Source organism: Salarias fasciatus, chromosome 5 (assembly GCF_902148845.1).
Source record: "Salarias fasciatus chromosome 5, fSalaFa1.1, whole genome shotgun sequence".
Taxonomy (NCBI): domain Eukaryota; kingdom Metazoa; phylum Chordata; class Actinopteri; order Blenniiformes; family Blenniidae; genus Salarias; species Salarias fasciatus.
This window is the reverse complement of record NC_043749.1, coordinates 28,640,246-28,665,147: the sequence shown is the minus strand read 5'-3', so window position 1 is coordinate 28,665,147 and position 24,902 is coordinate 28,640,246. Positions and strand designations below refer to the sequence as shown.

The 24,902-nt window shown below is 42.6% G+C and overlaps 2 protein-coding genes across 2 annotated transcripts; both read right to left on the bottom strand.

Annotated features, from left to right (window-relative positions):
- Window positions 1-127: 127 nt before the first annotated feature.
- Window positions 128-2,119, bottom strand: LOC115388481 (odorant receptor 131-2-like). The gene is made up of 2 exons (XM_030091645.1): window positions 1,991-2,119; window positions 128-922 (listed from the first exon to the last, which is right to left on the bottom strand). Exons 1-2 carry the CDS (start codon window positions 2,117-2,119, stop codon window positions 128-130), a joined length of 924 nt encoding a protein of 307 aa, XP_029947505.1.
- Window positions 2,120-18,212: 16,093 nt separating this feature from the next.
- LOC115388480 (odorant receptor 131-2-like) lies at window positions 18,213-20,308 on the bottom strand. The gene is made up of 2 exons (XM_030091643.1): window positions 20,153-20,308; window positions 18,213-19,007 (listed from the first exon to the last, which is right to left on the bottom strand). Exons 1-2 carry the CDS (start codon window positions 20,306-20,308, stop codon window positions 18,213-18,215), a joined length of 951 nt encoding a protein of 316 aa, XP_029947503.1.
- Window positions 20,309-24,902: the final 4,594 nt, after the last annotated feature.

Genomic DNA, 24,902 nt, shown 5'->3' with positions numbered 1-24,902 from the left:
ACAATTCACCAAAACAAGTTAATGAAAAGCGAGTAAAGAAAACACACAAGAATATTGAATGGAATCAATCAATCAGCATGTGTTTTAATAAAAACACGTGGTTATAAATAAGAGAGTCAGACCTGTTTTAAAACTTGAATTCCGTCCGAGGATGAATTTGCCTCGTGATGCCACAGCTGAGATATCTTTTGAAGTATTTCCTGAAAGTTGCATCCCGCACCCCGTAAACGATGGGGTTTGTAAAGCGAGGAAGGATTTGACCGATGACAAAAACATTTAAAAGAACCAAACCCCTCTGTCTAGGGAAGAGAGATAACAAGAACTGAATGAACATAGGCTGCACATACACAATCATGCACAGCAACACCTGGAAACCGTGAAGCAGGATGGTGTTTCTGGCCTTGTTTGCATTCGCATCTGCAGTTTTGGCCACAAACAGAATTCTGAAGAATGTGTAGTAGAGAGTGAGCCAAACTATCACGAGGAACACAATGTGAGTGGCATCCCTCTTATTTCTAATGTAGCTGCTCCTGAACACTATGTCCCTGTGGCAGAACACCAGGCTGAAGAGGAACTGCTGAGACTCGGTGGTCAACAGGAGGATCACGTCTGGCAGGATAGAAAGAAAGCTTACTGCCCAGATTGTGCCGATGACTGCGTATGTCCTCTTTACTGTACATAATTGGTTGTAACGCAGGGGGATGCAGACGGAGATGTAGCACTCGACCGCCATGAAAAGGAGATTGAGAGGTGTGTTTTGTGTGGTGAGCACAGCCGGCACGATGAGGAGAGCACAGACAAGCACATACATGGTTTTGAAGAGGGAGACAAGGAGGAAAAGGGAAATGCCAACTGTCAGCTGGATCATGTCGTTCAGCACCAGATGAATGAAAAGGATGTAACGAGGGTTTGTCTTAAAGATCTGAAATCAAGATAACAAAAAAATCTTTTTCACTGCAAAAAAACAACTTTTACATCATTTATAGAAAATTAGCTTGAAAGGTTTCATTGACACAGCATGTAACATCAACACTGTGATTGAATCATTCATGACTCATCAACATTATTCCACAATAACCCTGCAATTAATTAAACGGATAATTGTTTGACAGAACTAGTTTAAATATTTGTTTTCTTTAAAAAAAAAAAAGTGTGTTAGTGTGCAAATAAGTATATGAACAAAAATATAAATATAATGTTGAATATATATTTTGCTTGGAAAAAAAATTATGAAACTTCTTCATGCAAGAACACAGATGTTACAAAACAAAACAAAAACACAAGATAAACATTGATGTTTTGTACAACAAGAAGATGAAACTAACAGAGAAAAATGCTGGGAAATAACGTTGTCCTGTTCAGTGGGAGTTGGGAGAAAATGTGTGTCTAGCCTGGTTATGGAGAAATCATTCAGTACCATAATGTGAACTGAGACAAGAAAATGATCAAAAGCAGATATTTAATCAGCCCAGATCTGGAAAACTAAAGTTCAATCCCACATCATAAGGAACATCGGATAACAACTGTCTTCTATGATATTGATTCTATCGTTAATGAAACCTCAACTACATACTATCAATGACTAGTATACTAAATGAAACTTCAATCAAGTAAATTTGTAGATATCAGTACAGTATACGGATAATGTGCATTTGTGTAGAAAACCATGATTATACTCATAAATAATATAAATATAAAGGTTTGTATATTTAACATTCATGACAACAAACATTTGAACATAAAGATGAATAATGATGTCGGTGTTATTCATATCAATTTTGGTATTGTTGATTGTTGTTCCATAGAATGTCAAAGTGAAAATCAGAAACACATTTAATTACCACCTAATGCAATGCAACAACATATTCTAACTCAAATCCATTTATATCTGCTTTATGTTTCACTTAATTTGTGAAGCGCATGTCATATTAGGATCAGTTAAAGTCAGCTCAAAGTTCTTATTCAGACAATAAAGTAAGTGTATACTTACATAATGTTTGCTGAAAGTATGCACCATTGTGGCATTGATGTAGTTGATGATGATACCGAGAATCACGACGATTATGCTCCTGCTCACTGCATCATTCAGCAACATCCGGGAGTCCACCGGAGCCGTCATGTTCACATCACCATCTGTCACATTCATGACTGCATCCTGTTTGTCCTCCAATGATAAAGACATACCAGACAACAAGCATCAAATGCATAAAACACATGAAAGATACAGATATTAAAATTTCTGGCTTGAATTCAAGAAGCTGAACGACCTGATACTGACCTCTGATACAGAAAGGAAGTTGAATCTCCTCTATTATGTGTGTGTGACTACAAACAATGAGAATTATACTGCAAAGTTAGTGGGTATGGCTTCACCTCTACAAACATAACACACACACACGTGCACACACACACAAACACAGTCTTTTTCCATTCCCACTTACTCAAATTATAACCAACTAATCAAACTATTGACCATAAAAAAATTGTTTTCACCTGACAATGTAATGGTTCTCCTCATGAAGACTGCAAGTCCCCCCAATGAAGCCTCGGACTTCCGTCTGGCTGACTCCACCCGGTTCTTTTGAGTCTATGCTTGGTATGAAAAATGCCAAAACGACTGACTTCAGGTTATTACCATTTATTCTAAGTATAGCCAGATGTAGTGTTCAGCGCTGGACCTTACAGGGAAAAAACACACAGTATTTCGCCCCGAAAGGATCCTGATCATTCATGAGACAGAGCTTTTATTCCATATTCTTCTGGGCTGGGCCTGCCCTGGCGGATAGGTTGGACTTTGTTCGCCATTGGTCAGTTTAATAATGATGTCAGCTGCCAACTGAGAACTGACATCTTTATCGAGGATGTTTGGAAAACTAATGTGTGAGTGTTGATATCTCCGGAATATGTGGGTATGTTTACACTTTAGCAGATCATCTTATAAACTTGGTACACTTGTCCGAGGAACAAGTGTCACAGTGGCCTGATATGCAGTTAATTTAGCTGTTCCCTTTACTTCATCATGGCAGTCGTGATAATTTAAAGTATATACCCAACATGCCCATCGAACCAATTTCTGGCCATAGAGACTGACTTTTGGGACATGGAATGCCATCTTATTGGGGTCAAGTGGCATCAGGGCTTGAAGCAGGAAAAGATCGCATGCCTGAAAATTTTTTGGGGAGCGGTGGGGGGGGTCATGAGTCACAGACAGTGAAACGCGTCCATCCGGAACTATTAAAGTATTAAATGATAAGTTCAGTTTAAACAGTTTTCATGTTGTTTATAGAATGAAGTAGAACAATATACTCATATACGAGGGAGTACCCAAAAGATCCCGGAATTTGACTGTAACTTTTTATTTCTGACATTTCAAAATAAAACACCACCGTCGCCTTCAAAATAACCTCCATCCGCATTAATGCAGCGCTCCAGCCGTGTCTCCCACTTCACGAATGTGTCGTGACACCCGTGAGAAATTGTGCCATTTTTTGCCGGCTGCGATTTTTCTGTCACCTCCTCCACATCTGCAAACCGCTGTCCCTTCAGCTCTTTCTTCAACTTGGGGAACAAGAAAAAGTCACTCGAGGCTACATCTGGCCAATAAGGCGACTGGGAGAGGAGATTCATCTCATTCTTTGCCAGAAACTGCGTGACGCACAGCGCTGAGTCCGCTGGCGCTCTGTGGTGGTGGATCAACCGGCACTACGCGGGCCACTTCCTCCTCACATCCTCACGGAGCCGTGAGGATGTGAGGAAAAATTAACCCCATAATCCCATCTGCTGTCTAGCACCACCTAGAAACATTTAAATAGCCGCCATGATCTGTAGAAATGTCGTAGAGAGATCAAACCAATGCTTACGCGTTCGTCGTTTGAGATCCAAACTTCACCAAGACAAACACCTATGGGGATGGCTAGTAGCTACGTCATCGAAGCTGAAAACGTCACTTCCGTGTCCAAAGGCGCGATGGTGCAGTGCTGTGTCCCGTGTTGTAACAACAGAAACGATGTCAACAAAACCATATCCTACTACTGCTTTCCTCCGATATTACATCATTATATTATTTTACTGATATTACAAATAATGAGGCGGACTCACGTTATATAGATCAGATTTTTATTGTTTCATTTAATTATGTCACAGAGCCAGACATCAGCGGCACCGTAGCCAGGTCTCCTCCCCACAGCGGGGACGGTCCCACCGAGACACACACACCCAGCACCGGACCCGGTCCTGAGCAGGACCCCGGACCGAGTAGGACGCAGGACGGTGCGGACCCGGGACTCAGTCCACGAGGACGGCGTGTGCCCCCCGCTCCCGGTGCTTCTTAAATTAAACACAATTTATAGAAGTCTAAATAAAATGTTTGGCTAAACGTCCTCTGTCTGTGTTTAATCTCCCTTTAGCTAATATTATTTTCTAGGCTTCTGGCATCACATCACTGATTAAATAAATAATTTGCTAAACTTTAGAGTTTATTTACGTGTCAGTCGCGGTTCTTCAAGTCCTGCTGGTTCCCACATCAGCTCCTCTCGTGGCGCCGGCGCATCAAAAGTAACTCTATCGGCCAGTACAACATTGTGTAAAACAGCACAGGACAAAATAAAGTCCCACATCTTTTCAGGGCTGAACAGCAGCGTTTCCCCCGCTGGATCTGAAGCTGCTCTGCAGCAGCGGTGCGTCTTTGCGCACTGTTAAAACTGCCTCCTCTCCGTGGCAGGATGGACCAGCGGAGTTATCCAAAGTTAATAATCCTTTATTAATCCCACAAGGGGGGATATTATTAGATATTCTGTAAGGGATTTTTTATTATTATTATTATTATTATTTTACTTTTTAACCTGTACTGAATGTGTGCTGCTTCTGCTTTATGGCGTGTTTGAAGTTTGGTTTTCACCGCCTTTGACCCTCACATCCGGCAAGAAAAAACTCCAAAAACCCAGTGGGAAATGAAGAAATCTTGGGGAGAACCACAGTATGGAGGGATCCCACTCCGAGGGACGGACAGCTTTGGCAACAGCTAGCATGAGACAATAAGAAATAAAGCCGAGGACTATGTTGAGTACAGTCCGTTGGACGGTCCAGCACAAGAACCACGGATCCCAGAAGTAGAACCGAAGCCAGTCCGCGGGCAGCACCGACAGGAGTGTCCTCCCAGTGCGGACGGAGCTTGTTCGTAGGCCCTTGTAATAGTGGAGTCAGCAACTGAAACTCGAGAAGACTCCCCCTCGAAGGGGGGGACAACAGGTGAAAAGCAATGAACGGACTAAAGGGAATAACATTCAGACATTAGAGGATAGGGCTCAGTGCACCGTACTTCCCACAGCATTCTAGCTCCTAGGGCAGCTTTGTGGATAGTTTAGTATTTAAACTAGTATTTAGTTAGTATAGTTTAGTTTAGTTTAGTTTAGTTTAGTTTAGTTTAGTTTAGTTTAGTTTAGTTTAGTTTAGAATCCCGAGCTGACTTGATCATAGGCTGCATCGAAAAGAAACGTCTTGAGCCTAACCTTAAATGTGGAGACTGTGTCTGCCTCTTTGACACCACTTGGAAGCTGGTTCCATAAAAACGGTGCCTGATAGCTAAAGGCTCTTCCACCTAGTGTCCATTCAGAGACTCTAGGAGTCACCAGTAACCCTGCATTTTGAGAATGAAGTGCTCTGATTGGTTGATAAGGCGTTAAAGCATCTTGGAGATAGGTCGGAGCCATCCCATTTAGGATTTTGTAAGTCAGGAGAAGGATTTTAAACCTAACTCTAAACTCGACAGGAAGCCAGTGAAGAGATTTTAGAACGGGAGTAATGTGTTCACGTCTTCTAGTTCCAGTTTATAATCTGGCGGCCGCATTTTGAACCAACTGAAAGTTTTTTAATGCACTTTTTGGGCAGGCTGCAAGAAGGGAGTTGCAGTAGTCCAGTCTAGTAGAAACAAATGCATGGATGAGTTTTTCTGCATCGCTTCTAGGTAGAATGTTTCTTATTTTAGCTATGTTGCGCAAGTGGAAATATGCTGTTTTACAAGCCAGGTTGATGTGTGCTTTAAAGGAGATATCCTGATCAAATAAGACCCCGAAGTTCCTGACAGTAGAGAAGGAGGATACACTGACATTATCTAAGGTGATAATCTGTTCAGATAGGCACTCTCTCAGTTTATGGGGGCCTAGTATAATGACCTCTGTTTTGCCAGGATTAAGACGGAGATAGTTCGTAGTCATCCAGGATTTAATTTCTCTGATACAGTCACTGAGTCTGTCTATTTTATTAGTTTGTTCAGGTTTCAGGTAAATACAATTGTGTGTCATCTGCATAACAATGAAAATTGATATCGTGACTTCTAATTATGTTCCCTAAAGGAAGCATATACAACAGAAATCAAATTGGCCCGAGCACGGATCCTTGAGGAACCCCATAACTGACCTGGGAGCACAGTGAGGACTGTTGGTTAACGTGAACAAATTGGTACCTATTAGATAAATAGGATTTGAACCAGCAGAGGGCTTTTCCTCTGATGCCGACCTCACATTCTAACCTCCGCAGGAGAATATTGAGGTCAATTGTATCAAAAGCTGCACTGAGGTCTAAGAGAACCAGGATTGAGACTAGACCTGCGTCAGCCGCCAATAGCAAGTCATTAGTGACTTTAACTAACGCAGTCTCAGTGCTGTGATAAGCTCTATATCCTGACTGAAATTTCTCAAATAAACTATTGTCCTGTAGGTGGCGGCAAAGCTGTTTAACCACGACTTTTTCCAGGACTTTTGAAATAAAAGGCAAATTTGATATCGGTCTGTAGTTGGCTGGAATATCAGGATCAAGATTAGGTTTTTTCAGCAGTGGTTTGATTACTGCGAATTTAAATGACTGTGGCACATAGCCAATTTCTAGAGACTTATTTATTATAGTTATGATCGTATTTAAAATAACTGGAAGAATATCTTTGAAAAGCTTAGTTGGAATTTGATCTAGGAGACAGGTCGAAGTTTTAGAAGACATTACAGTCGAAGTAATCTCAGCCCCATTTACTGGTGAGAAACTATCTAGCATTTCAGGTATTTCAGGTGGCAGCAGTGGCTGGTTTCCCTGAGCTTGATCTGAGGAAAGCGCTTCATTGATTTTACCACTGATGGTTATGATTTTATCATTAAAGAATTAAGGAAAGTCATGGCAGTTTAAAGATTCTGGGATTACTGGTTCCACTACAGTATGACTGTTTGTCAGTCTGGCTACAGTGTTGAACAGAAACCGAGGGTTATTTTTGTTTATTTCTATTAAACAAGAGTAATATAATGGCTTGGCTTTAAAAAGAGTTTGTTTATAACTTAGCAAGCTGCATTTCCAATTGGATTGGTTTTCAGCTGCAACGGGGCCACTACATCAAGGGCAGATTTTAGTGAGTGCATAGCACTGTCAACAAACTGATCACTATTATCACCACTGGTCAATAAGCTCATTTCTGTGAGTTCACAAGATAATGCAGCAAATGCAGGCTGGATCAATTCTTTGTACCGAGCCACAGATTTTTCAGATAATGTCCGTATCAGCTGAATTTTATCTTTTTGAGCAGAGTAGTCTTCAATCAAAACCTGAAAAGTAATTAAGAAATGGTCTGAGAGTATGGGGTTCTGAGGGAGAACATTTAGGTCACTGACCTCTATCCCATATGTTAAAACCAGATCCAGGGTGTGCTTGTGACTATGAGTGGATTCATCAACATTTTGAGTGAAACCGATACTATCTAATACTGCAATAAACGCATTACTCAAACTGTCACCAGAATCATCCACATGGATGTTAAAGTCACCTATTATAAGGATCTTGTTATGAGCCAATACTATATTGCTTAAAAACTCTGAGAACTCAGTTAAAAAGTCAGAGCAAGGACCAGGAGGTTGATACACAATAATTAATAGCACAGCTTTTTGATTCTTCCAATTTGGACAAGTAAGCTTTAGTATTAAGCTTTCAAAAGAGTTGAATTTAACATTAGTTTTGGATTTAAGAAGAAGACTGGAGTGCGATATCACTGCCACACCTCCACCTCGACCTGTTGATCTAGCTGTTTGGAAATTAACATAGGTTGAAGGGGTACATTCTTTGAGCCTCACATAGTCATCTTGCTAAAGCCAAGTTTCTGTTAGAGCAAGGAGATCAATGTTATTGTCACCGATAAGGTCATTAACTAACAGAGATTTAGTGGAGATTGCTCTAATGTTTAGTAGACCACATTTTATGTATTTCCTACTCGAAAAGTTATTCTGTCTCGTACAGGTGTTAAGCTTTTTACCCACTGACTTTTTTCTGATGCTTTGAGCACTATGGACAGACACAGTCTCTGTTTGCCTAGGTAAACCTCCATGCTTGACTTGTAAAAATCCGGGAGCAGGATTAGTGACGGGATCAACAAGATCAACAGAGGAGCGTTCTACACGACTGCTCTGCGCCCGGGGCTCATAGCTGGATTGTCAATTTAGGGTACGAAGCCGATCAGCCATATTGTGAGCTAAAAGGGCTGCACCATCCAAAGTTGGGTGGATGCCGTCCCTGCGGATGAGCCCAGGCTTTCCCCAGAAGGTGCACCAGTTGTTTAGAAAAATAACTCAGTTTTCTTCACTCCATCTAGACAACCAGCGATTGAATGATGAAAGTCGGCTATACATTTCATCATTGACCAAATTGGGCAGGGAACCAGAGAATATTACAGCATCAGACATCGACTTAGCCAATTCACACACCGAGGCTACTTGTAATTTGAGCACCCCTGATTGTCTCTGCCGGGCATCATTACCGCCTGCGTGAATCACGACTCGACGGAATCTCCTACCTTCCTGTTTTAAAAGCCTAAGGTTCCCCTCGATGTCACCCACTCTGGCCCCCGGGTAACACCTAACCTTCACCGCTGGCAGCTTCACATCTCTAACTATAAAGCTGCCAATCACCAGCGTGTCCAGTTCAGCCAGTGTGTCGTCGCTGAGGGGAGAGAACCTATTGCAGACGTGAAGCGGTTCTTGGGTGCTACGTGGCGGTGCTTAGCACTAGCCTTCCTCCGGACTGTCACAAACCGGTCCTGGTCTTGCCCCGGCTGCTCAGGACATGCTGCGGGGCTAGGCTTGCACTCCTCTCATTGCAGGAGCGGGCTGCGAGCCCTGCCGCTACCTCGCTGTAGCTAGCGCTGCCCTGCCCCTCACATCTGTGCAGCCGCTCCTCTAACTCGGTTACCCTGGCCTCCAGCGCTGTCAATACACTGTACTTTACGCAAATACCCCTATCGTCAAGGGAGGCAGGGTTCTGACTCAACATACGGCACACTGAGCAGGAAAGAAAAGAAGACAGAGGGGAGGACACCATAGCTGTCCCGGCGGACCAAGCTAGTTAGCACGCTAAGCTAGTTAGCATGCCGGTGGCGCTAACGGCGGAGAAAAAATGTAATTCACGAGAGATCACTGGTCAATCGGGGGCGAAAGTAATTAACAGTAATAGCAAGAGAGAGACAGCAAGCACTTCAGTCGCTCGCAAGCTTCAGCAAGCTTCACCAACACGGAAAACACTCACCGGAGTGACGTCAGCCAGAGGTGCGCAGCCTGATGTACATGTAAGTCTACTGACTGTTTGTTTGTGAAATTTTAAGATATTGAGCCAAAGGCTATGAACCCACGAGCTCAGAGCAGCAGTGCTACACCTGCTAATCAGCATGGTGAGTAATTACCTTGTTTGTGTCTATGTAACTTGTTAGCATGCTAACCGTTCTGATTGCTTAAATGCTAACTCTGCTAGCTTAAATGCTAACTCTGCTAGCTTACTGTAAGAGCATTTTTATCACAAAAAAAGCTTCTTTTCGAACTGAAGGGGGTTAGCTATGGTTTCATAACCCACAACAGTGATTGTCATCCCAAGGTTTATGTTATATCCTGGCTGCAGAGTGGTAAAGTTTCTTTTGTGTGAGTTGTATGTATGTATTGTTGTTAGCAATGTTATTTTATGTTAGCTCCATGTGGAGATCTGCTGTTCAACCCATTGTAGATCAATTATTGTAACTGTAAGTGCATTCACATGTACTGTAATCTTTATTATGTGTATTTCTGGATACTTGTGAACCTAGTTATTCAATATGCACTAAAAAGCTTTTTTTTTGGGTGAAATTAAATATATATATATATATATATATATATATATATATATATATATATATATATATATATAGAGAGAGAGAGAGAGAGAGAGAGAGAGAGAGAGAGAGAGAGAGAGAGAGAGCTATAGTAATTGGGTTTTTTGGATTTGTGTAATCCACTGGATTGCAGATTCGTGGATTCCAGAAGAGGATCAATTATCTGCATTTGATGGCGAGCCAAACCCCAGAAAGATCCTGGTAGACACACTGGACATTGAACAAACACTGAAAGACTGAGAGACAAAGACACTTAAAGATATAATACAGGATTTTCTCGAAAAGACGAAGCCAAACGTCTGTTACTCACTTTTTGAACAACACGCATGCGCCAGACCATCTGCCCGGCTCTCCTGCTTCTCCCAGGAAACGCAGAAGAGTGCGAGCGCGATCTCCTCTTCTCCGGACTTGCACGGCTCTGTTTACAGTTTCTGCGATCGGCCTCACTCATACATAAATCTTGTTTTCTGAAACAGTTACAGTTTCATTATGTCAGACTCGCCATCAGTAAGTACTAACTCAGAAGCTCACCGGCTACATAAACACTCTGAATGCGAATGCGCAAAAGGGAGCAGCTTATTGGGTGCAAGCACGTAGAACCGCCTTACGAAACCAGCTCGTCAGAATGATTGACAAACAGACCCACCAGTTATTTAGGTGATCCACCCAGAAATCAAAATCCTGTATTACACCTTTAAAGACCAACACGACTGACTAATTTTTGGTTTATTGATTTATTGGCGTTTTCTTTTATTTTTATTGTGCACTTTTGTGTTGTTTAAATATACATTTTTGCATTCAAATTACTTTGCAAGTAAACGTTCCTCACTTGCACTCCTGTGTTTGTGTCCATGCTTTTACTCACCCTCGGCTCCCAGCCGAATTTAGAGCTTCTGATCTGGCCTAACAGTTCCTTCATTTTTTCCTTTTTTCTGAGGCAGCTAAATTACTCAACATAAATATACAAGGTAGAGTTGCCAACCGTTCCTTGAAAAACGGAATCGTTCCGTATTTGGATGTAAAAGTGTGCGTTCCGTATTGAGCTGAAAAGGAACGCACTTTGTTCCGTATTTTTGTGAGAGTCAAAACGTGAGCAATGGAACATGCGCTTTTTTTTGAAAACTTACGGTAAATTGTTCAGCGGCTCTCTGACGTTCTGTGACCAATGAGCTGACAGAGATGGCTCGACAACACAGAATCACTCTTATCTCATTGGTCAAAAAAAGGCCGTTCCTTGGAGGCTACGGCAGCTCATTGGCCAGTAGTCAGTTTGGTCACAGAGCGCATGGGAAGAAGTAAATCAAAACATTACAGCAACGCGCATCATGGCTTCCAGAGACACGTAAGTTTGTGCCGTTTCCATATCGGATATATCATGTTTAGTTCATTGATGTATGTCTGCTACTGCAGACTGTGGTGTGTTCAGTTTAGAAACGGAACCTTGTTGGTTTTTTTGTTTAGAAGGTTTTTCAGTTTTGATTTTGCACTTTTTTAGTTGAAAAAAAAAAGAACACGTTAAAATCCAGAAGAGACAGCAGCTGTTTGATGATATTTTGCACATTTAGCAATAAATATAGAATAGAATAGGAATGGAAGACTTTATTAATCTCACAGTGGAGAAATTTACAGGTGTATAGGCTCATAGAACCCACAGCGGGGTGCAAAAGTAATGCATGGTGCAATAATTAACAAGTTATAGTGCAAATCATACTAGGATGGACAATAGAAGCTAAAGACAATGAAGATTTAACTGTATGTACAACCTGAATCTTAAAAATGTAACAGGATATACATATATATATATATATATATACACACACACACACACACACACACACACACACATATATATATATATACATATATATGTGTGTATAAAATATACAATATATACAATACAATATGCAATATATGATGCAGTATGATATAATACATACAATATGTTTTAGCAGAGTGAATGGATGATAAAGTGTCGCTGAATTTCTGAAAGGGCGGGTGCAGGATATTATAATAATGTCCAGGATTAGGTTATATTCTACACAGTAGAATTGTACAGTCTGACAGCGGTGGGGATGAGAGACCTGTGGTAGCTCCTTCCTGCTCTGAGGGTCTCAGTCTCCTCTGAAGGAGCTGCTGAGCTGCTCTACCGTCCGGTTCAGTGGCTGAGAGCTGCTGTCCATGATGATGATACTTGAATGATAACTGTCTCACTGTAGGCCTCAAATACAAACTGATCAAGCTGATCATGAGTTATTGCAGTCTTTCTACTGTAGGTGTGATGCAGTAGCCTAATGTGTTTTTATAGTCTGTAATAGGTATAACTGTGGCAAAATGCTGTTATATATGCGTTTTTCACCCCCCAAAAACCTTGTTTTTTTCAGCTGCCCGCGAGAGGCGTTCCTTATTTCAATCTCTGGGAGTTGGCAACCCTAATACAAGGGTACATATATGTTACAGTGGCCTGCCCTCTCCAGGTCGGTGGAGAGACTCTGGCCCAAGTGGAGGAGTTTAATTATCTTGGGGTCTTGATCACGAGTGAGGGACGGATGGAACGTGAGATTGACAGTCGAATCTGTGCCGTGGCTGCATAGATGCGGTCGTTGTACTGGTCTTTTGTGGTGAAGAAGGGGCGGAGTCAAAAGGCGAAGCTCTCGATTTACTGTTAAATCTATTTTCCCACTCTCACCTATGGTCATGAGCTTTGGGTCATGACCGAAAGGATAAGATCCTGGATACAAGCGGCTGAAATGAGCTTCCTCCGTAGGGTGGCTGGGCGCTCCCTTAGAGATAGGGTGAGGAGCTCAGTCACCAGGGAGGAGCTCAGAGTAGAGCCGCTACTCCTCTACATCGAGATGAGCCAGCTGAGGTGGCTCAGGCACCCCTTTAGGATGCCTCCTGAACGCCTCCCTGGGGAGGTGTGGTGAGGTTGGTGCCTAGGAAGGCTGAGACAGAAGTGTGATGGTTTCCAAGCTTGTTGTTTGTGAGTGCTGAACTCAGAACTGTAAAGTTGTTCCGTTGCACGTTGTTAATTGATGTTACCGCCTGAGCGCAGTGAATGCGTGTTCACAAACGCACACACTGACACCGTACTGCTGTCTCCTCTCAGCGGGCATCCTACGGACTTTTGTTAGAGAATATACCCCTTAAACATTGGACGTCGTATGGACGTCCAGATCATGTCCATATTGCGTCGGTCCGTCCAAGACCAATTATAGACCTATTTTGGACGTCCAAAATAGGTGCGGTATTTGGACGTCTTATTATTACCCAATTTCAACGTCGAGATGACGTTGAAGATCTGGACGTTGAAATTAGGACCCAATATCGACATCTACATGCGGTTGAACATTTGAAAGTCGGAGAAACTTTATTTTCCTTGATTAAAAATGTTTATCATCTGAACGAGATGATGAATGACGTATTATGTATGAAATGGGTTTTGGTGTATTTCATTTTTGTTTTATTTTGAAGGGCGACAGAGAGGAAGTTCTGTGTCTGTGTTCACTTATTGGCTGCCATAATGTATATTAACTTGACTGAGTGAACCCGGAAGTGGAGGTGTGTCAGATGCATACACTTTACTGCGAAAGCCACGGAGCTGGAGACGCTGCTGTCGGGCTAATTAAGTGTTTTCCCTTAATCGCTGGTCCAGCGGTTGTCGGGGAACCCTGATTCCTGTTTTGTGGACCGACGGTAGTCTGGAGCCACCTTGGACCGGCCGGTCACAGTCCCTTTTGAGGGCAATCAGCACCATAGCATGCTGGGACAGCGGATGGGAGGAAGACTTAGCTGCAGATTTGTCACTGGTCCGGTATTTTGAGTACTGTGAAGTTTTTGCAATAAAATCTGTTTAAAAAGAATTGGATTGTGATCGTAGTTTCCTGTACCTGTGAATTTTGCTGTACCTTGGCTTGTCAGGAGGTTGGTGCCGTCTTTATGCATTTCGAGTTAGCATCTGCTGCTGATTGATTGAAATGAAGTAATAGGAAAATAACCTTGGACTCAAAACAACGTTTATAGTGAATGGTTGAAGTTGTGTCGTAAACTCACTGTGGATTCAACATTGAAATATCAACATTCTTGAGATGTGTATAATCGTCAGTATTTTTAAAATCATGACTTGTAAAAATTTTCCTGAAATATATCAGTTGAAAAACAACGAAAAGAGAACAAAAGAGAAGCCCAAGCGGTCAAATTTAGTTCGTATTTTCATGAAATTGTGAACTTTGGAGAAACACAAAACAAACATTTTTAAAACCACCACTTTGTTTCGTGCGTATTACACTGTGTTTCAGGAGAAGTAGTTTTCCGTAAAATAGTGGTCACCCTCCCGTGTAGTAAGTACTCAATAAACTAATAGCTCAACAGGTAAGGCTGAGGATCGCTCAACAGTAAGTCGTGAGTTCGAATCTTGTGTGTCACCCGTCTGTGATGAAATGGCTGAAAGAAAATACCTCGAATTGGGAGCGTAAACCTGGTGATTAGATTTTGGTCAATTTAAATTATATTTTCCCCGCTTTTTTTGGCCCTTGTCTGAAGGTCCTGGGGACGTCGATACCCGACGTCGAAATTACGTAAAAAAAAAAGACGTCATCTGGCGTTACATTCTGCACCTTGTGGGGACGTTGCTGGGACGTCCAACAATGACCTTAAAAAGACGTTGATTCAACGTCTTTTTGCTCAGTGGGTAGCTGTTAGTGAACTGGGGCAAACTGAGAATCCAGGAATTAAATTACACAACATTGTCAGGAGAGGCCTACTACAGATCACTGTTAATCTAACCCACATCAAGAAAACAAGGTAACTGAGTCCACTTGTAGAACTCCCTAATGCCCCCCTGCTCCCCCCACGCCTCCCCCCTCCACAGGCCCACTCAAGGCCGGATTAAAGGGACTGAAGGCAACTTTTCAAAATTTACCTCAGTGCTGCCGCGATAGGTGCTGCGGGTAACTGCAGCCACCAGCCAAGGCGGCACGGGAGCGCGCACAAACATTTTACAGAATGTCCGTCTTCACAGCGCTGCACCAGGGATGCTCCTGCTGTTTACTACATCGCGGATTACTGCAGGACCACAGTGCATATTATGTGATTTTTATAAGCATCCATTTTCACTCCCAAATGCAGCTGAAGTTCCCTCCATGAATCAAACGCATATCCAATATTTATTCGGGTGCCTGCCCGGCTTCGGTCATATTTTTATTTTTTGTTTTTTTGACTCACAAGATAACGCTGATAATAGGGCTGCGTTAAACGATTACTTTTGCAATCGATTAATCTAGGAAATAGTTCTTCGATGCATTGATTAATCTAACGATTCATTTTTAAATCCGTCGCGGAGCTCCTCTCCGCCTCCGTGTTTATGCGGCCGGCACGGAGCGCGTCTCCGCCCGGGAGCAGAGATCCGCAGCTCTCCCGTCAGCCTCCGTGGGGCAGCTCCACTCGGCCCGTGGAAGCCGCGGCCTACTTCACGCGCCTCCGTGGAGCAAGCCGCGGCGCGGCAGCTCCGGATCTCCGCTCCCGGGCAGAGACGCGCTCTGTGCCGGCCACGGAGCGCGCGGGGACCCGCCGCATAACCACGGGGGCGCGTGAAGCAGGCCGCGGCTGCTGGAGCTCTCCCGTCGCCGCCGTGGAGCAGCTCCGGGCCGTTTACCCAATCGGCCCCAACTCAGCAGGGAGCGCTGCTGAGACTGGCCGCCTGTGAGTGCTTTGGGATGGGGAAGGGGCTCACGCAGCACCCGCTGCTTGCTGAGGACAGCGGAGACGTCCTGTCACGTCTCCAGAGCACCAGGAAAAGCCTCTAAATTTGTCGCCAGTTACTTTTGACAAAAAAAGTCGAAAAGAGGCTTTGGAAAGTCGCCAGATTTAGCGAGAAAGTCACCCAGTTGGCAACACTGCCCGCCCCTGATCCCAGCAGTGCTTGAGTCTGTGTCCAGGGCGGCCATGTTCTTCCTGTTCGGCAACGCGCATACAGCGTGAATTTACGTCACATCCCCACGATTGCGTGGGAAATTTGGACCCCGAACAGCAACAAATTATTTGGCACACAGCCTGAATAAGGCAACAGACAGACATGCGGATTGGCCTGTTATTTTAGGTTTTTAATGCTTCACGACCCATTAGCATTGAATAAAGTTGAAATGCATGTGTAGTTTTTCACAAATCTTGCCTTAAGTCCCTTTAACCATTAGGGCAACTGGGCAATTGCCCAGGGGCCCAAGACCTACAGGGGCACACAGCAGTAGCCGCATAACCAGAGCAGAGGCGTAACTTACATAGGGTTGGTGGGTTATGAAAACCCACGGGCCCTCTTTTGGTGAAATCCACTGCCGAGGATTTTTGTATGTTTGTTTGTTTGTTTAAATCCGAGGCTGAGTGAGCAGCAGCTGCTTCTCTCCAGCCAGAGGCGCCGCTACACATAGGGCCCCGAGCTGAAGGGGGCCCCGAGGGACAGCTGACATCAGTCAATTTCAATGACAAATTAAAGGCACTACACTAGACGCTGCAATGACAGCGAGTGGAAAATCCCCCTCATGGGGCCCTTTCCGAGTGCTCAGCGGTTAGTTGCTGGTAGGAGGGCCCCGACAGACGGCGGATATCAGCGACACAACTTGAAATCCCCGGATAATTTACAGTGACACGTCTGGAACCTACCTAATGGGGCCCCACGACTACTCGGCTTGCATCAACGTGATGCATTACATGCAGTTGACACGTACGACGCCATGACTGCATTTGTACTTCATGCCACTAGGTGTGCTGTTTGCATGTTCAACCTTATTTTACACAGACACCACAGAAGAAGAAGGGCTGCAGGCTCTCTCTGCATGTTGTGAGAAAAAGCCAGCAGGATGTGGTGATATACTCAATGATGCGATGCAGCGTTTTTTCAGTAAGAGAAGAAGTGAACTTGTTACTCTTGTAACCGGGTTGAACCGATAAAAAGTGGTTGTAAACAATAATGGTCCACATGTCATGGGCTTTTTGTTTGTACTTATGAGCGTTTCCCATAAATTTGTTAACTCGAGATTAGATTATTATTATATTTCTTTTATGTACTGCAAAATTGCACTTAAACATGGACATGTAAAAATAATTGTCGCTCTTAGAATTCTGCACTCGTCCTTTTTCTTGTTGTGAGAACGACTTTATGTTTGGTAATGAAAATGCTTTGAGCATTTTCAGGCAAACTGCTGATTATTTCAGATTTTATCTTTTTCTTTTGTCCATGAACTGTGACTGCAATGAAATAATTAAAGCAAAAAGTTTTGAACTGCTCTCAGTATCACTGTCCCTGTTATTTAGCCTCCTTTTTATGTTTACCCAAATTCAAGACTTTTACAAGTATGTATTTAAAGTTTTCAGAGTGGTTGCTTTCTTTGAGTCAAAAAGTGGGTTACTTTCTATGCAACCAGAGGGCTCATAGATCAGCTTAGACCAGGGTACTTGCTCCTGTTCTGACACTAAATGTGTGTTTTCGGGGGCAATAAGTGCTTTAGGATTTTGCAGGCGTCAGAATTTTAGCTTAGAGGGGGCACTTTGAAAGAACTTGCCCAGGGGCACGTCGGTGCCTTAATCTGGCTCTGGGCCCACTCACCCCACGCCCCTCCTCCCTATGCGCCCTCAACTCCAACTTGGTGGCGTTCTTTTGTCTGGAGGAGGGAGCTGATGTTGAGCTCCAACCAGACCAAGAAGCCTGGATGGGTCAACACATTGTTCTTTCTTTGTGTTTTCTCAATCGAGCAGCGTTGGAAGAGCTCAGGAAAGATCACAACTTCAAGTGACTCTGTAAATACTTTATTTTGTTTCATTTTTCAACCTCGGAAACATTTTTTTGTTCAATAAACAAAATTTTATGAAACAGTCAACCTCAACTATGCTATATTGTTTTTGAAACGTGTGGAAAGAACCCCATCACACAGACACACATACATACAATTCACCAAAACAAGTTAATGAAGAGCGAGTAAAGAAAACACACAAGAATTTGAATGGAATCAATCAACATGTGTTTTAAGAAAAACACGTGGTTATAAATAAGAAAGTCAGACCTGTTTTAAAACTTGAATTCCGTCTGAGGATGAACATGCCTTGTGACCCCACAGCTGAGATATCTTTTGAAGTACTTCCTGAAAGTTGTATCCCGCACACCGTAAACGATGGGGTTTGAAAAGCGAGGAAGGATTTGACTGATGACAAAAACAGTAAAAAAAACCAAACCCCTCTGTCTAGGGAAGAGAGATAACAAGAATTGAGTGAACATAGGCTGCACATAGACAGTCATGCACAGCAACACCTGGAAACCGTGAAGCAGGATGGTGTTTCTGGCCTTGTTTGCATTCACATCTGCAGTTTTGGCCACAAACAGAATTCTGAAGAATGTGTAGTAGAGAGTGAGCCAAACTATCACAAGGAATGCAATGTGAGTGCCATCCCTCTTATTTCTAATGTAGCTGCTCCTGAACACTGTGTCCCTGTGGCAGATCACCAAGCTCAAGAGGAACTGCTGAGACTCGGTGGTCAACAGGACGATCATGTCTGGCAGGACAGAAAGACAGCTTACTGCCCAGATTGTGCCGATGACTGCGTACGTCCGCTTTACTGTACATAATTGGTTGTAACGCAGGGGGATGCAGACGGAGATATAGCACTCGACCGCCATGAAAAGGAGATTGAGAGGTGTGTTTTGTGTGGTGAGCACAGATGGAAGGATAAAGAGAGCACATAATAGCACATATATGGTGTTGAAGATGTAGGTCAGAAGGAAAAGGGAGATGACAACTGTCAGCTGGATCATGTCGTTCAGCACCAGATGAATGAAGAGGATGTAACGAGGATTTGTCTTAAAGATCTGAAATAAATCAAGATGACACAAAAATCATTTTCACTGCAAACAACTTTTACATCATTTATAGATAATTAGCATGAAAGTTCTCACTGACACATCATGTAACATCAACACTGTGATTGAGTCAATCATGACTCATCCACATTATTCCACAGCTACCCTGCAATTAATTAATCTGATTATTGTTTGACAGCACTACTAAATATTTGTTTTCTTTATATATATATATATATATATATATATATATATATATATATATATATATATATATATATATATATATATATGTGTGTGTGTGTGTGTGTGTGTGTGTGTGTTAGTGTGTATGCAAATAAGAATATGAACAAAAACAAATATAATGTTGATGATAATATATTATATATTTTGCTTGAAAAAAAAAACATATGAAACATTTGTATGGGTTACAAAAGAAAACAAAAAGACAAACATAGACTTCTCCTGCCTGGGTCCCTAAGATAAACATTGGTGTTTTGTACAAGAAGATGAAACTAACAGAGAAAAATGCTAGAAAATAATGAATCCACAGGAGAAGTTTAGTCTAGCCTGGTTATGGAGAAATCATTCAATACCAAAATGTGAACTGAGACAAGAAAATTATCCTAAAGCAGATATTTAATAAACCAAGAACTGTCAAACCAAAGGGCAATCCCACATCATAAGGCACGTCAGATAACAGCTGTCTTCTACATTACTGGTCCCATCTTTAATTAAAACTCAGCTACATACTACCAAGGATTAGTATTCTACGTATATGAAACTTCAATCAAGTAAATTTGTAGATATCAGTACAGTACACTGAGAATGTGCATTTGTGTAGAAAACCATGATTATACTCATAAATAATATAAAAATAAAGGTTTCTATGTTTAACATTCATGACAACAAACACTTGAGCATAAAGATGAATAATGATGTCGGTGTTATTCATACCAATTTTGGTATTGTTGCTTGTTGGTCTATAGAATGTCAAAGTGAAAATCAGAAACACATTTAGTTACCACCACTTAAAGCAATGCAAGAACATATTCTAACTTTATGTTTCACATATTTATTAAGCACGTGTCATATTAGGTTCAGTTAGTAAGACCAAAGTTCTTGTTCAGACAATGAAATAAGTGTATACTTACATAATGTTTGCTGAAAGTATGCACCATTGTGGCATTGATGTAGTTGATCATGATACCGAGAATCACTACGATTGTGCTCCTGCTCACAACGTCATTCAGCGAAATCCAGGAGTCCAGCGGAGCCGTCATGTTCACATCAGCGTCTGTCACATTCATGACTGCATCCTGTTTGTCCTCCAAAGATAAAGACATACCAGACAACAAGCATCAAATGCATAAAACACATGAAAGATACAGATATTAAAATGTATGGTTTGAATTCATGAAGCTGAACGACCTGATACTGACCTCTGATACAGACAGGAAGTTGAATCTCCTCTATTATGTGTGTGTCATTGCAATCATTGAGATTTATACTGCACAGTTAGTGGGTATGGCTTCACTTCTATGAACATAGCACACGCACACACACACACACACACACACACACACACACAGTCTTATTCCATTCCCACTTGCTCAAATCAAAAACACAAGTCGTCAAACTATTTACCAAAAAAATAATGTTTTCACCTGAAAATGTAATGTTTCTCCTCACGAATACTTCAAGTCACCATAACGTGAACTCACAATGGTAATTTTTTTCATTTTACAATTCAACTCAGCGAGGTTCAATTAAATCAGTGCCTGTTAAAATACTGAAGGTAACACCCGCCAATGTAATAATGCCCACAAACGTAATAAACCACAAACGTTATAAAAATATGCAGCTTTTAATGTAATAATCCTGCAAACATAATACATTTTCCACAAGCGTAATAGCCGCTGCCTACTACAAACGTAACACGCAATTTCCCACAAATGTAATAACTTACGTTTGTAGAGATTTATTACGTTTGTGGGGAAGTGAAAATCTTCAACTTTCAATGTTGTAATAACCTCCCACTGTAGTGGCCAAGAGGTCTGCTGAAAGGTCTGGTATTCCTGAAGAAGCTATACCGTTTCTTCCAGAAGAAATTATATCCATGATTACTAGACTCACCCTCAATCTGGACATGTCCATGATCGGCACATTCAATCGAGTGTCTCTACAGTTTAGAGAGTTAACTAGAAGACACCTTCCCTCGATCTATATTAGGCTTCCTCTGTCTGAGCATCTTGATTTATCTCAAAATCATGACACAGTTATCAGTGTTATGAAAGTATACAAAGCAGCTGGTCGGAACAGCGGTTTGGCACAACGTCTCAAAGAACTTTTTGCCAAGAACAAAAAATGGATGAAAGCGTGGATGACCCTACCATGCCTCACTCTTGGCCACTACAGAGTGAAGGATTTATTTTGGAAGTAGCCTATGCTATCACACTTATCCTCTTTAGTCCCAGAAACATTCCATTGTTATTTGTAGGCTATATTTAATTTGTTTATGAAATGCATAGATTATTCATATTTTGATTTATTCTAATAGTTCAGACATACCTGCTGCTTAGTGAGGATAAGGAATTTACAAGGAATATCCAGTTGGCCCCTTGAAGCCTGTGCATTCTTTTTTTTTTCATCAACCTCTTTGCTAGCCTTCAGCCTTTTAGAGTTTGAAAGCGTATAATTCACTCATCCATTTTTTTCAATAAAGATGTTGAGAAAACGCGAATAATTGCAAATACAACACTTAGAAATAGCCTTAATAAGCAAGATCTGACACAATTCAATTCAATTCAAATTCATTACAGGCATGTGTGTCTGTGTTAGCTAGCCTATATTGCTATGTTGTATGTGGCAACCTTGACATTTCAGTAGGCCCATTTTATTTATGTATTTATTCATTTATTTATTTAGTTGACATTGTTTTTGTTTTTGACTAACCAGATTTCAAGGTTAGGGTTAACCCCCACCAAGTATGAAAGAAAGAGAAGAACATTTGATTTATTGCTCATTAGTAAACATAGCACTTATCAGTCTAGGCAAGAATTTCAAGGTTTACTAATTTGATTATTTACCACTGAAACCAAAGAGAGAGAGCTTTTCCGTACCCACGGTCAGTAGGCTATTAGTAGGTAAGAACAACAACAATCAAACAGCAGCAGCAACAATTATTCATTGCATTATTACATATGTGGGAAGTTATTACTACATTGAAAGTTGAAGATTTTCATTTCCCCACAAACGTAATAAATCTCTACAAACGTAACAGTTATTACATTTGTGGGAAATTGCGTGTTACATTTGCAGTAGGCAGCGGCTATTACATTTGTGGAAAATGTATTACATTTGCAGGATTATTCCATTAAAAGCTGCATATTTTTATAACGTTTGTGGTTTGTTACGTTTGTGGGCATTATTACATTGGCGGGTGTTACAAGTAAGAGAAGAGAAGAGGTTGTCTTCATTTTCTGAGATGAGTTGGTAGAAGTGGGAAGTTCTGGCCTGTTTAACTGTATTATTGTAAATTTCAAGTTGTTGATGCAGGATCTTGTAATGCACAGTCAACTTGGATTTCCTCCACCTTCTCTCTGCTCTCCTGGAGTTTCTTTACAGTTTGTTGATGTTATTATTTTTTCTCCACGGGGGTTTGGGTCTTTTGATTGTTTTAGTGGAGCTACTGAGTCCAGGCTGGACTTCAGTGTATTGTTAAAATCATCAACGATAAAATCACAGGGTGCAGGTAAAATCACAGCAGGAGTGCTCTGTAAAATCTCTATAAATCTGCAGCCACTTCAGAAGTTAGGTAGCGTCTCCTCACCGTTCTCACCGGGGCTTCCTGCTGGGTAAAACTGGTGAGGTTAAAAAACACACAATAGTGGTCAGACAGCCAGATCAACAACAGAGGACACACCGATGGAAAGACTCCAAGAGTGTGTCCTCTGTTGTGAGTTGGCTGCATGACATACTGTTTAAAATCTAAACAGTTTAAAAGGTTTAAACATTCTCTGAACATTGAGTCTGAGATGTTATCAACATGTAAGTTAAAATCACCAGTTATTAAAATTATGCAATATTTAAAATGAATTATTGATAAAAGTTCTAAAAATTCACGAATGAAAAGGCTAGAGTAGCTATGGGGTCTGTACACTGTTAAACCACTGTTAAAGAGGATCGGGGGACTGCTAAAAACCAAGGCGTTTTGCTCTTGGACACTCAGATGAAAGGAGGAGCAGAGCTGCCAAGCATTCACCACCTAGTAGAGAGTTCTCAAGGCCCTGCAGGCCTTAAGCCTAACTGCAGCTTAAGATGAGCCCATCTTCCTATCTCAAACGCAGATGCATGGCTAGCCGGCATCTTGTGAGTCTGATATGAGGAGGAAGCACGTGCTCGTGAGCGTGCGCACAGGAGCGCACGAGGAGAAAGAGAGAGAGATGAAGAAAGAAAGATAAACAGTCACACAATAATGAACACACTGGGCCGGCATCGAGACATCTTTGCGGCCCGCGGCAAAGACTGTCGGCGCGCCTCCCGGGTCCTGCACGCGGCCTATGGTTCGGTGGGGGCCCGACGCTGTGGGGTGCCGTAGCATCATGTTCACCGCTGTGTCTCCTGTCCGTGGTCCGCCGGAGTGAGACCAGGGCGAGTCAGGAGGCGCAGGCGCATGGTGGCCTTTCACCGTAACTGGCTCTCCCCGTACCGGCATTTGGAGCCACCTGGGGGGCAGGGGGGGGTGGGGGAGCTGGCAATAAAAGACCTGGGACTGTTGACGCGGACCCCCGGCTGGGACCGGTGTCGGTGGGTGTCACCCTTTGCGCCGCCAGAGGCGGCCTGGACTGTTGGCCCCTTTTGAAGACCTTTGTTCCTGGGACTAACGGGCTTTCGGGGACGTTAAACCCATTGGGTGGGGGCTGTGTAGCGACCACGGGGGGTCGCTAGAAGACGCTACGCCAAGACAGCCTGTTCCGGAGAGCTGCGGGGCATGCTGGGAGCTCCCCGTTCTGGACCTTTGGGACCATTTGTGGGGGTTCTGTGTGTTCCTGGGGTTTCCTTTATTTATCGTTGTGTTCTGCCTTTTTGTCACTGTGTTGTGGGGTCATTTGTGTTACTTTTATTTTCACGTCCTGTCGGACCATGTGCCAGGGGGGTTGCTGGGGGAGTGACCTGGGGCCTACGGCGGCATTAGTTTGTCTCGGTGTTGGTGTGTGAATGTTCCCTGTGCCTAGTTGTGTTCACAATAAAGCTGGGTTGAGCAACAGAACAATCTCTGCCTCGTCTTCTTGCCTGAAGTCGCCGCTCGACGCTACAATATATATTTTTTGGAGTGATGATGTTGCCTGAAAGCTTCAGATAATATCAACTAAATATTCCCTCTAGTGCAGTTATCCACATACATAATGGATACTGCGGAGCAACATTAACGATGATTAAAAGAAAAAAGACCTGCAGCCACAGCCAGTGCTGCGTTCAAGTTTACTCGGGACGCAAAGGCAGCTAATAACGAGTGGAGCACGGTGTGACAGCTTCTCTAACTGGAGCTACTGCTGGGTGTAGGTAGTGTCAGGCAAAGCTGGTTTACAACAGCAGTGCGGGATCTACAAGAGACCAGCCGCCATAGAAACACCCCAATGAGCTGGAGGGAGAGACGCCGAAGCTATCACCAATGCTAATGCTAGCTAGTGAGCTACCGCTAGCAGTTCACAAGCTAGCATGAGGGATTTTATATACAACAAACCACAGAAATGTGACAAGACACTTAGTGAACATACCATCAAGTTAACAGCTGAAATGGCCCTTTTGTCTGATAACTAGTGGAACGTCTTTGATTTAATGGGATTATGAGGGGCTGTATTTCAATGGCGACAGAGCCCTCTAGTGGTCATATAGCGCAAC

Excerpts from the sequence above, each read along its gene's own strand:
- LOC115388481 (XM_030091645.1), bottom strand. The coding sequence starts at position 2,119 with ATGACGGCTCCGGTGGACTCCCGGATGTTGCTGAATGATGCAGTGAGC. Across the intron at positions 923-1,990 it reads ATACTTTCAGCAAACATTAT|ATCTTTAAGACAAACCCTCG; the intron begins GTAAGTATACAC and ends TCTTGATTTCAG.
- LOC115388480 (XM_030091643.1), bottom strand. The coding sequence starts at position 20,308 with ATGAATGTGACAGACGCTGATGTGAACATGACGGCTCCGCTGGACTCC. Across the intron at positions 19,008-20,152 it reads ATACTTTCAGCAAACATTAT|ATCTTTAAGACAAATCCTCG; the intron begins GTAAGTATACAC and ends GATTTATTTCAG.